The following is a 13,529-nucleotide window of genomic DNA, read 5'->3' as shown; positions in this document are numbered from 1 at the left end:
CACTTCACTGTACTAGTTGTTACCAGTTTACAAAAAAAAAATAGCATGCTCAAAACATCAAATCAGTTAAGAGGAACCGAAAAGCAATATGGTGTTTACAATATCACAGAGAAGGTAGCATTTAAAGACTTAAAAGCACAAACTTAATATGCATGCAATTAACAAATGCAAATGAAACCTTAGTGACAAGGCAGCACTGTCCCGATCGGGCCAGTAATGATCCTGTCTACTGTCCCAAGCGTCTCTCACGCTAGCCCCGGGCCATCGGGCAGTCCTTATTGTTGAGCTCTGGCTTATACATTAGATTAGTCAGTACTGAAGCTGAATGTACAGCTAATCTAACAAAATAATTTATGATAACTGGCCAAAATTTGTACACACAGATTTATATGTTAGGGAAAACTAATAAATAAGAAAATTTATGAAGAGCAAAATTCAAGACAAACAAAAAATGTATAAAATTTTGTTGAAATTTTGTAGTTTGTAATGTTTTATTTCAATACTTTGCATGAATTAAAAGTATTATCGTTCTATTTCTAAAGATTTCGGTGACTAAAATATTATTTTAATAAATATATCCGTTTAATGAATCAGTTGTGTTCAAATGCACCATAATATATTATGTAATATAGTATTTAATAAAAAAAAGAAATGATAATAAGTACACAAACTCTGCTCTGCACCTTGCGGCGAACGCGGGAACTGCTGTAATGTCTGCGAGGGGGGCGGGCGCTTTTATTGGCGCTAGATTATATTCTCCTCCATTCAGAGCATCCACAACCTTCATTATTCAGTATACCTCTCTTGCGTTTCAGTGGAAAATAGACTGAGGACTTAAATACATAATATGAACGCACACAGAGCTGTCTGTTGAAGTGTTCGTTCACAGTGCACTTGAAATAATAAATAATAATAATGATGAGGTAAGTGCTTCCGGTCGCCATCTTGTCTTTTAGCGGTGTATGAGAGAGAGAGAAAGCAGCGGCTGCGTTGAAGTAACCGAGCAAACTCTTCCTTTACCGCTTTAATCTATATAATACGAGATGTCAAAACGACATCGGTTGGATTTAGGTGACGAATATTCGTCGAGTAAGAAGAGGTCGTCTGACGGGTATGTTGAAGAGTGTTTTTAGCTGAGGAGGGAAAGAGCGGCTAGGCTAACCTAGCATGCTAACACGTATGTGCTGGTGTTCTTTTAATGCACGGTGACATTGTTTCTAATATGTTGTGTATTTAAAGTTATAACACGCAGTTGCCATACAATATGGTGGTTATATTAGTAATTAACGCGTTATTTTGCGAACAACCACCCGGCTCTTTGTGAATGACGCCGCTAACACGTGCAGTCTGCGTCGGCTAGCGTGCACAACGGCGTTTTGACGTAACTTTACTGTACACACTATTTACGCTTGCAATTCAACTAGATCGCTTACTACTTGTGGTTTGCTTGTTTAAAAACATTTGCTTTATGACGCGTACATGTTATAAACAAGGCCTTCGCATAATCACTAACGTTATGTAAACGTAAGCTGTTGTTGTGTTGTGGAAATATGTGCTGCATAATTGTGACTTGAATGTTGTCAGAATGTGCTACAACTTGACTCTTAAGTTTGTTTTAAAGAGAAACTCTATAGGAAATGTAAAGTAGAAGTAGTTTTATGGATGTGAGATTGCTGTAGTGTTATGATTGTTTGGCTGCTCACGGCTAAAGCGCGGCCTGCTGTGTTTCTCTTTGGTTCACAGGTTTCTTTAGCTCTTACAGTGTTTTTGTCTTTATATTGTTTATAAAAAGTGTCAAAACAGAGGGAAACTAATGCATTCAGAATAAGATTTTAACGTTGCATGCTTTGCAACATGCAAAAATGATCTCTTACAAATATGTAATCATCTTTAAGTCGGAATACATTTGCTTTTGTATGCAAAATCAAACAAGTAAATTATAATTTCAAAGCCATACCAGGCAAACTTACCTTAAGAACTATATAGTCTTTCTGAATGAAATCTGCTTCATTTTAATCAGATTTGTGTTAATCAGTTCATATTTATTATTTTATTTATTTATTTTCGAACAGAAATATCATACATAAATATCTTTATCAAAGAATACATTTCAACAATTTGACAAATGTACAGTATGTTACTATATACAATATTGTATGTGTGTATGTGTGTGTATATATATATATATATATATATATATATATATATATATATATATATATATATATATATATATATATATATATATATATATACACATACACACACAGGTATGTATGTGTGTGTATATGTATATATATATATAGGTATGTATATATGTGTGTGTGTGTGTATGTATATATATATATATATATATATATATATATATATATATATGTCTGTATATATATCTGTATATGTCTGTATATATATATATCTGTATATATATATATATATATATATATATATATATATATATATATATATATATATATATATATATATATATCTGTATAATGTGCAAATTGATTAATTGACTGTATGTTAATTAATGAAGGTGGTAGAGTTCCTACAGGTCCTAAAAATATTTACTTTTCCACTATTTAAGGCTTAAAAAGGCTTTAAAACGCAACTGAATGTCTTCTTATTAGTGCATGCAGTATTTCAGTGCCACACCAAAATGAAATCTGCTGATTTATGGGGGAATGAGTGTAGGAACCTAAAATTTAGCTCATAAAATCACTTTAATCTAAGGTTTACAATGCAAATTCAAATTTAACCAAGTGTTTGGTAAACTAAGCAAGTCTGTCAAATAATGTATGCACTAAAATATTGTATTAGAAACTGTATTGTACATAAATCCTACAAACATTTGCATATTAGTTAATATTACTGAAATTACTATAAAAACAATAGGTATTTACACAGACTTTAAGTAAGCAAATCAATACTCAAAGATTCATGTGCAGATTTCTGTGGGTTCAGATTTTGTGTGCTTATGAGGAAGCTTAAATTATCAAACCACATGCATTTGATATTTGAGCTAATGGGATGCATTATTTTTGCCCATCAGGAAGGACCGTGACCGAGATCGGGATGAGCGATCAAAGGATCGAGATCGTGACCGGGATCGTGAGCGCGACCGTGACAGAGACCGAGACCGCGATCGGGACCGAGAGAGAGACAGCAAGTCGTCGAGTGCGGCGCTCAGCTCCAGCGTGTCTGGAAGCGGGATCCTTCCTCTGAAGCAGGCCAGCATGCATCAGCAGATCAACCCCTTTACCAACCTGCCTCACACGCCGCGCTACTACGAGATCCTCAAGAAGAGGCTGCAGTTGCCCGTCTGGGAGTATAAAGAGCGCTTTAATGACATCCTGAACCGCCATCAGAGCTTTGTGCTCGTAGGAGAGACCGGCTCTGGAAAGACCACACAGGTTAGACTCCTCAGGATTTTACTTGTATTTCAAAATATACACAACAGAAGGTGGATGGAAACAAAACAATTAAGTGAATTTGAACCATTTAGACCCAAGAAACCATAAAGTTTGCCACTTTAACAAAGATTGTTTATTTATGCAGTGAAGACTATAGTGTTTTTACATTTGATTATTGAATTTATGTACCTTAATACAGTTATACTCCACTGAAAACCATAAAGCGCTGTGTTTTTAGTGTTTTATTTTCATTCTTTTGTTTTTATCTGTGATTTTAATTTCTTTTATTTTGTATATATGGTTGAAGTCAGAATTATTAGCCCTCCTGTTAAATTTTGTTACGGCTGCATGAAAAAATGAGATTGCAATATTTAGTTTTTCTGCAATTTTTATATGAATATTGTTTCAGAAGATGACTATGTGCAAAGAATTCATAATTTCACATTGATTGGGATGATTTTTTAAGGGAGTGCATCTGCATAACATGTACAGAATAATTTTAAATAATAGATATATCCAAATACAGTTAGGGGAAAATTATTAGCCCTCTTGTAAAATATTTATTACTTTTAGAATATTTCTCAAGTGATATTTTAGCAAGGAATTTTTCACAGTATTTCCTATAATGTTTTTTCTACTGGAGAAAGTCGTCTTTTGTTTTATTTCGGCTAGAATAAATGCAGTTTTTTTATTTTAAGGTCAATATTGAGCAATAATTTTTTTAGGTTGTCTACAGCAGAGTTTCCCAACCCTGTTTGTGAAGGCACACCAACAGTACACATTTTCAACCTCTCCGTAATCAAACACACCTGAATCATCTTATCAGAACATCAGAATAGACTCCAACACCTGAAGTTAATGGGTCAGAAAAGGGAGACATCCAAAATATATATTGTTGGTGTGCCTCCAGGAACAGGGTTGGGAAACACTGGTCTACAGAACAAACCACGGTTATACAGTGACTTGCCTAATTAAGCCTTTAAATGTCACTTTAAGCTGAATACTAGTATCTTAAAAACTATCTAGTAAAATATGTACTGTCATCATGGCAAAGATAAAAGAAATCAGTTATTAGAAAAATAATTATAATGAAAGTCAATGGGGCAAAAATAACCATGAACATAACGACAGGATAGTAACTTTGGCCACAATCTATTGAAAGCTTTGAAAAATTTCAAAGCATTTTCCACAAATATGTGCCAAAATAAGACTCGTCACCAACAACCCCAGAGTGTATGAAAACATCCCCAACAGCGAGAGTCCTTGAAAAACTGTAGAATTACCCTCAAACGTAAATCTTAAACTGTTTTAGATCAATTTTAATGCTGGGAAAGATTAATCACATCTAATATAAAAGTAAATTTTGACAAAAAATAGTGTTTTTTTTTTATATATATATATATATATATATATATATATATATATATATATATATATATATATATATATATATATATATATATATATATATATATATATAAATAATTATTATCTATATGTGACACAAAATATACAAAACATTTTTTTTTTTTACATAGAAATTTAAGGGCGTACTCACACTGGGTATAGTTGCCTTGAACCGTCCCGAAGCACGATAGTCCCCTCTCCCCGGACAGCCCGCACTCACACTGCATGTTGCCTCCCGAACCTGAACACGCTTGCGTCATTGATGCAACAGTTCAGTTTAACAGATGAGAAGCGCTCTCGCTCAGCACAGTGGAGATTGCTTTAGTTATATTGTTTTAGTCTTTTGGGATGCATTTTTAAAAAAATATATTTATTATCTGTTTTTTGTCCTGTCTCTGTAATCCTGTTGCACTGTAGAAGCTCTGTCACGAAAACAAATTCCTCGTATGTGTGAACATACCTGGCAATAAAGCTCTTTCTGATTCTGATTCTGATTCTGATGCAGTGACATGCAGTTAAATATTTCGCCGAACAGATCAGCCACATTTGATGCTCCTAAACGATCATGAAAGTCCTCATGCTGCAGGTGTTAGGTTTGCTGAAGGTGCAGCTGACGTACAGCGAGGGGTTTGCAGAGTGTATGGAAACATCCCCAACAGCACACAAGTGTTAAATAAACCACACTAAGGAGCGTTAATGAATTGTTGGACTCTTGTTTTTCAGATCCCTCAGTGGTGTGTTGACATGGTCAGGTCTCTGCCAGGCCCAAAGCGTGGCGTGGCCTGTACTCAGCCTAGAAGAGTGGCCGCTATGAGTGTGGCTCAGAGAGTGGCGGATGAGATGGACGTCATGCTGGGACAGGAGGTTGGATACTCCATCAGATTCGAGGACTGTAGCTCTGCAAAGACCATACTAAAGTAAGTCATTCCTCTCGTGGCTGACGTCAGATAATGTGTGTCATGAGCTTTCGATAAAGTGGAGGTCAATGGACTCCTTTCACAAGACCGTTATGACGTGTTTAACAGTAATCAGTGTCTTAAATCCGTGAAAGTTTTTAACATTTAGATTTTTTTTAATGTATAAACATTTATATGTATTCATGTTTGTATTATATCATCCTTGCATAAATGTACAGAAAACCGAGTTACCGCTTGTGTGAGGCATTTGAAATGCAGCGTCTATGGCAGGGATGTCAAACTCAATACCTGGAGGGCCGCAGCCCTGCATGGTTTAGTTCCAACCCTAATTAAATGCAGCTGATCAAACTAAGTCTTTCAGTCTTGTTTAAAACCTATCCAGGTGTGTTGAAGCAGCGCTGGAACTAAACTGTGCAGGGCTGAGGCCCTCTAGGAATTAAGTTTGACATCCCTGGTTTATGGGGCAGGACAGTAAAAGACAGTCTCACACTTTCTTTAGGATTGTAAATAAATGATTTGTTGTACTCTCCCATTCACTGCGCTCTGTTTACCAAACATGACGACCTTTGGAAATGTAAAGTTACTTTTGTTCATGGGCGGAGCTTGTAGAAACCGTCTGCTATTAACGGGATAGTTCACCCAAAAAAGAAAAATGTAATAAAAAAGGTTTATAACAATAAGACATCAACAGCAATAAATAATACATAATATAAGATGATTTAAAACTGTTTAAGATTTACTTTTGATAAAAATTCAAAGTCTGTGGAGAGATTAAATGTGAGTCCTTGAAAAACTGTACAATTATCATTAAAAGTAAATCTTAAACTGTTTTAGATAAATTTTTAATGCTGGGAAAGATTAATCACATCTAATATAAAAGTAAATTTTGACAAAAAAATAATGTTTTTATATATATATATATATATATATATATATACACACACATATACACATATACACACATATATATATATATATACACACACACACATATATATATATATATAATATTCTATATGTGACACAAAATATACAAAATTGTATTTTTTTTTTTTATTTTTTATTTTTTTAACATAGAAATTTAGGGGCGTACTCACAGTAGGTATAGTTGCCTTGAACCGTCCCGAAGCGCGATTGTCCCCTCTCCCCCGACAGCCCGCACTCACACTGCTTTTTGCCTCCCGAACCTGAACATGCTTGCGTCATTGATGCAACAGTTCAGTTTAACAGATGAGAAGCGCTCTCGCTCAGCACAGTGGAGATTGCTTTAGTTATATTGTTTTAGTCTTTTGGGATGCAGTGACACGGTCAAATATTTCGCCGAACACATCAGCCACTTTTGATGCTCATAAATGATCATGAAAGTCCTCATGCTGCAGGTGTTAGGAGGTTTGCTGAAGGTGCAGCTGACGTGCAGCGAGGGGTTTGCATCTTTAATAAACTATATCAGTTTGCGTTCATTGAAATGAAGGATTAATAAATCCATATGAAACAGTCCCTTAAAAGTGATGTTGTGTCTTCAGTTTCAAGCTCGAGCGCACTTTGCATTCACACTAAAAACGTACCGCGCCAAAGCCCAACCGAACTGCTCTCTGACATACCTCTACCAACCAGGCCAGAGCAAGTTTAATTTTGGATACGGTAAATCACGATTCAGTTTTCTGCACCGCTACTTATTTTATGTATTATTTATTGCTGTTGATGTCTTATTATGATAAACCTTTTTTTTTTAAATTATAAAAAATAATATTTATAAAATGAAATGTTTATAAAGTTTGTCTATTTGCCATGACAGTCAGAAGCTGATATGGCTATAAACTCAATATCTGTCTGTCTGTCTGATCCAACTTAAACAAAAAAATGTTATTGGCATGAGAAATGATACAAAAAAAATGCCAAAGCATCTATAAAGTTTATAATAAAACAAACATATACAGTATATATAAAAGCATAGTAGACACAGTAAATAGTAGTAGGAAAAAAAAATCAGAATTTACTGGACATTTCATCTACTCCTTTATCTCTCTCTAGCTCAAACGTCAAGCCGTGCCTTTTCCTTTGGTGTTGTTTTAGTGCTACTTGATATGAAGATGAATAAAAAGTGTGTCTTGTTTGCAGATACATGACAGACGGTATGTTACTCCGTGAGGCTATGAACGACCCCTTACTGGAGCGATACGGTGTCATTATTCTTGACGAGGCCCACGAGCGCACGTTAGCCACAGATATTCTGATGGGCGTCCTCAAAGAAGTGGTCCGACAGAGATCTGACCTTAAGGTATGTCACACTTGTCGCATGTAGAAGTAGATAAGTGGATAAGGATATTTTGATGATGAAACATTTTAATAGACTGTATGTTTTTATTGATATTAGAGAAGAAACAGATGAAGAAACAGTTATGCTTGTAAATTATATTTTGAATATTTAGTACAAGTGTTGCCATGAGTCTAGCCCAGGGATGGGCAAACTCGATCCTCGAGGGCCGGTGTCCCTGCATAGTTTTGCACCAACCCTAATCAAACACACCTGCTTGTAGCTTTCTAGTGATCTTGAAGACACTAATTAGGGTGTTCAGGTGTATTTGATTAGTGTTGAAGCAAAACTCTGCAGGGACACCGGCCCTCGAGGATCGAGTTTACCCATGCCTGGTCTAGCCAGTGCTGCTCATATGACATTAAAACATAAATAAATACATATTACATATAGAATAGGATTGTGAGTTGGGCAGGAAATCAAAAGTCATCTCTCTTAGTGATCTTATTGTGAACAATTTTAAGTTTTATTTGCACATTAATAATACAGAAATGTACGATGTGCTAAATTTAGCCAAAATGCTAGTTTGCATCTTCAGTCCCTTAACCAATGGTAAATTATTCTACTTAAAAATATAAAGCAATTAATATGTAATAAATACAGGTTTCAACATACTTATGAAATTTACTGTATTTCTAAAATGATCAGATATACATGTATTCCTTGTTTTTTAACGTAATTTCTCACTGAAACCTATTTTTTTCTCTCTTTTTAGTTTGATTAAAGCATTTCCCTCTTACGTGCAATTGACTAAATGAGTGTATTCAGATTCTTCTGTCATATATAGATTCTTTCATTTTTTTTTATCTATTTCTCTTGTTTGTCTCCTGCTACTATTGATTTTAATGGCAAGATTTAGTAGCACTAAGTATTTTATACATCCACTTATTAATAAAATATTCTAATTGATTTAATTGCAATTACTACTATTATAACTAATAACTTTGTGCTCAGCCCTAAACATAACCTTATTTCATGTAGTTTCCTTCTATTACTCTCCAAGCACACATACTGTAAAATAAAAGCAGTGAAGAAATTCAACTGGGCTCCAAGAATTGGGGAAAAGGGTTGCATTGTCAGTGTTTACAAACATATTACAAAACAGCCCCCTCAAAATGCAAGCAGTTGAAAACTTTTATAAGCATTCACATTCATAAGTATGCAGAATTGCACCACTTACTGGTAAAATCCAGTAATAACGGTCCTATTTTACCTGAATTTCATAGATGTCGTAGTTTAATTGCTGTATGGCCACCACTAGATCTTGTCCAATTTGTAAAGAAAATAAAGATGCATGATATCTGCTGAATAATGTTTGACTAAATAAGATTTCAAAACCTAATAATAATAAGTAGACTTCCGTAGACGTGAATATTATTGGCACTGTCTTTCAAACCACTAGATTTACCCACAACAAATTTTGAATTATGTAAAATGGTGCAGAATATTGTATGGTCACTTATTCTTTTATGTATAATAGTTTGTATAAATAGGAACCATGTACTGAAAATCACTTCTGTTAATTGAATTAGATGTGAACACTAAATGTCTTTGACACGCGTACATGTTTATATTATAGAAATATGCATATGTTATGCATAGACGTATTTATTGTTGCTTCAAACCACAAGATTTTACCCCCAGGTTTTAATTGTATAACATGGTATAAAATATTGCATGTTCACTTATTCTTATATGTATATTAGTATAGATAATTATGTTTCATTGTTTTAAAACCTAAATCTATACGATGATTGATTTGGAATATTTTAAAGTAGACACTGTACTGAAAATCACTTTAATTTGATGCGAACATTAAATGCACACATGCATGTTTATATATTATGAATATGAATATGTTATAGACATATATTGTTGCTGCTACCAAACCACAAGATTGACCCACAAGTTTTGAATTATATAAAATGGTATAAAATATTGCATGGCCACTTATTCTTATGTATATTAGTTAGTATAGGTAATTAAATAGTTTCATTTTTAACAAATCTATACAATATTAATCTTTTACACATCTTTTGACACTTATTTTAACCAAAAGTAGTTTGAAATACAAATTTAGACACTAGGTACTAAAATCACTTTAATTTGATGTGAAAACTAAAAGCGCATATGTTGTATATGAATCAGCAAATGTTATAGATGTGTATATTGTTGCTAATTTCCATCATACAAGTTTTTCCCACAAGAAGTTTTAATTATATAAAATAGTATTTGTTAGCATAGATAATTGTTACATTTTTATTAAAACCTAAATCTGCACGTTGATGGATTGGAATATTTTTACCCATATTTTGACCCATGCTAAACCCATATTTTACCTATATTTTGACACATGCTAAACCCATATTTTACCTATATTTTGACACATGCTAAACCCATATTTTACCTATATTTTGACACATGCTAAACCCATATTTTACCTATATTTTGACACATGCTAAACCCATATTTTACCTATATTTTGACACATGCTAAACCCATATTTTACCTATATTTTGACACATGCTAAACCCATATTTTACCTATATTTTGACACATGCTAAACCCATATTTTACCTATATTTTGACACATGCTAAACCCATATTTTACCTATATTTTGACACATGCTAAACCCATATTTTACCTATATTTTGACACATGCTAAACCCATATTTTACCTATATTTTGACACATGCTAAACCCATATTTTACCTATATTTTGACACATGCTAAACCCATATTTTACCTATATTTTGACACATGCTAAACCCATATTTTACCTATATTTTGACATGCTAAACCCATATTTTACCTATATTTTGACACATGCTAAACCCATATTTTACCTATATTTTGAAACATACAAAAATAGATTATTTAAAAATATATTTTTATATTTAAAAAAATATATATGGGTAAAAATATTTGTCAATCATGTCCATGCAATATTTTATACAAATTTCTATAATTAAAACTTGTTGTGGGTAGATCTTGTTGTTTGAAGGAAAGCAGCAACAGCATGCGTCTATAACATATGCACATTCATATTATATAAACATGCATGTGCGTCAAACACATTTAGTATTTGCATCAAATTAAATTATTTTCTGTACATGGTGTTTGTTTTAATATTAAAATTATTATTGTTATTTTTTTAATAGCTTGAAATATTAAAATAGACACCATGCACTGAAAATCAATCATTTAATTTGATGCAAACACTGAATGCGCACATGCACGTTTATCTAATATGAAAGTGCGCCTGTTTGCTGCTTCTGAAAATGTTTTTTGCATGCATGGCAAAGTTATTTCTTTGTTGCTGCATAAATGTGCATTAAAATGCACAGTGTGTAAAACCAAACCAACTCGTGTAGTTTTGAAGCTGCATCAAGCTGAGCCAGGACAAATGGTTCTGGTAATAAATGCAGCAGATAATTCTGCGAGTGTGTCCGTCTCTCAGTATATCCTTCATCAGACAATTCTGGATAAAGCGGCTTTCACACCTGACAGCTGTGTGGCCGTTTGCTTGAAGACAAACGTGGGCCATTCTGCTCAGAAATGCACAGCCAGTCGCTTTAGTGGAGGTAAAGCGACTGCTGCTGGGTCAGCCCATTTGAAAGCCATCAGCCCAAGGAGAGCAGAAGCGCAGCCGGTTTTATGGCTCAGATGTGCTGGACCCATTCTCATAAAGCAGATGGGTAATGACTGCTTGTTGTCAGGAACAAATCAAAGGTTATACATGTGTTCAGAGACTGTTAAATAAGGTCTAGGTGACTCAAAGTGATCCCTCGGCCCCGCGTCCCCATTCCGCGCTAAAGTTTAATATGCTTTAAGTGCAATTATAAGGTGTCATGATGTGGAAATATGCACCTAAATATGGCTCAGAGTTTTTTTTTCTCTCTGTTAGAAACATTATGTCCTCAGAGAGAGTAAGACCTAGCAGCTTTTACCCAGAGTCGTGTAAATTGGTGTCCTTTCAAAAGCCAATTCCCTCTATAGACCCTTTACATCAGACTTTGATGCATTTAATAGTCATCAGCTTTTTAAATTCACAAATGTTTACACAAAGCTATTCTTTGTATTTTGTTTATTAATTTTAAAAAGCTGTTTTATCGATTTAAGTATCGGTCATCAGCTTTTTAAATCCGTTAAAAGGTTTTCAATATTTCGATTTATTTATTTATTTATTTTTTTAAGTATACATTTATAAAGCTGCTCTTTGTATTTTTTATTTATTATTAAAAAAAAGGTTTAGTAACGATTTAGTATCATATCGTGATATTTGATTTAGGTATCATATCAAAGTCAAAATTTTGGTATCGTGACAACACTATTGCACGGCCACTTATTCTTTGGTATATTACTTAGTATTGATAGTTATGTTGTTTCATTTTTTTATCCTAAATTTGTACGTTGATGGATTGGATTATTTTTACCCATATTTTAACACTTAACAATAATTTAACAATTTTAACACCATATATATATATATATATTTTTATTTATTTATTTTTTACAATTTATTAATGTTGTTTTTTATATTTATATTTTAAGTGTACGTTTATAAAGCTATTCTTGTACTTTATTCATTTATATATTTATTTATTTACTAAACAATTAGTTAAACGTAGACAGTGGTCATTAATCAATTTGGCTGGGTATCAAGTTCGCTACTTTTTAGGCACTGACTGAATTGTCTTGATACTATCGAGTATCGAAAAATATCTCTCATTCGGTACCAAGTTTCGATACCTATGGTTAAATCATATTTTGTTCAGTGTTGGTGAACCACGGTAGTATGACAGCAAATCTTTCCCAAAAATTACTGAACTGAAGTAAATAAACTGATGTTGGCACACTGTGAATTACTTCTGTGTGAGGATATGATGTCTTCATAGAAACAAGAGTCCGTATGAGTTAAACCCACAACCAGATATGGTTAAAGGCGGATTTATACTTCTGCATCAAGCACATATGTATGATCCGGTGAAGCCTTTGCACGGTCGCATAGCCCTCGCCGGGGCCAACGCTGACAGGCACTTCTCAAAAAATGTAACTACACGTCGCAACGATTGTAGCACAAGCTTCATTGGTTGGTTTGGTAGCGTTGACAAGCGTAGGTGGTGCTGAGGGCTGCGAGCTCGATGGAGCAACTGTTTGCAAATGTGGAGTCCCATAAAGGAGCTTGAGATGGAAACTTTTTGTTTATGTACCTTATGATTAAACTAATTAATCATACGTCCGCCTGTTCCCACGTCTGAATGAGTGAGTTTGAGCTACTTGTACATTTAAGGTAGCGTTCAGAAAAAACAAAACACCCCGACAAGAAACTCGACACAGAGGAACATAAAAACATGCTGCCAGCTACCGTTTCAGAAGTGTTATTGCAGAGAAGCACAAGCAGCATGCAGAAGAATAAATGCACGACTACGCGCAAGGCAGGTGCCGTGGGTCACGCTGATCACTCGATGCAGAAT

At 34.0% G+C, this 13,529-nt stretch overlaps 1 protein-coding gene across 1 annotated transcript in view; it reads left to right on the top strand.

Moving 5' to 3' along the window:
• The first annotated feature begins 950 nt into the window (after window positions 1-950).
• dhx15 (DEAH (Asp-Glu-Ala-His) box helicase 15) overlaps window positions 951-13,529 on the top strand; it is a 52,721-nt gene continuing 40,142 nt past the window's right edge. The window contains exons 1-4 of the mRNA XM_056462432.1: window positions 951-1,111; window positions 3,053-3,413; window positions 5,544-5,737; window positions 7,856-8,015. Coding sequence (XP_056318407.1) covers window positions 1,044-1,111; window positions 3,053-3,413; window positions 5,544-5,737; window positions 7,856-8,015 — 783 coding nt within the window. The 5' untranslated portion in view covers window positions 951-1,043. The remainder of the gene's footprint in view (window positions 1,112-3,052; window positions 3,414-5,543; window positions 5,738-7,855; window positions 8,016-13,529) is intronic.

This window comes from Danio aesculapii, chromosome 7 (genome assembly GCF_903798145.1).
Source record: "Danio aesculapii chromosome 7, fDanAes4.1, whole genome shotgun sequence".
In the NCBI taxonomy this organism is placed as follows: Eukaryota; Metazoa; Chordata; class Actinopteri; order Cypriniformes; family Danionidae; genus Danio; species Danio aesculapii.
Note: the sequence above shows the minus strand (reverse complement) of the source record. Positions and strands in the feature narration are given on the sequence as shown.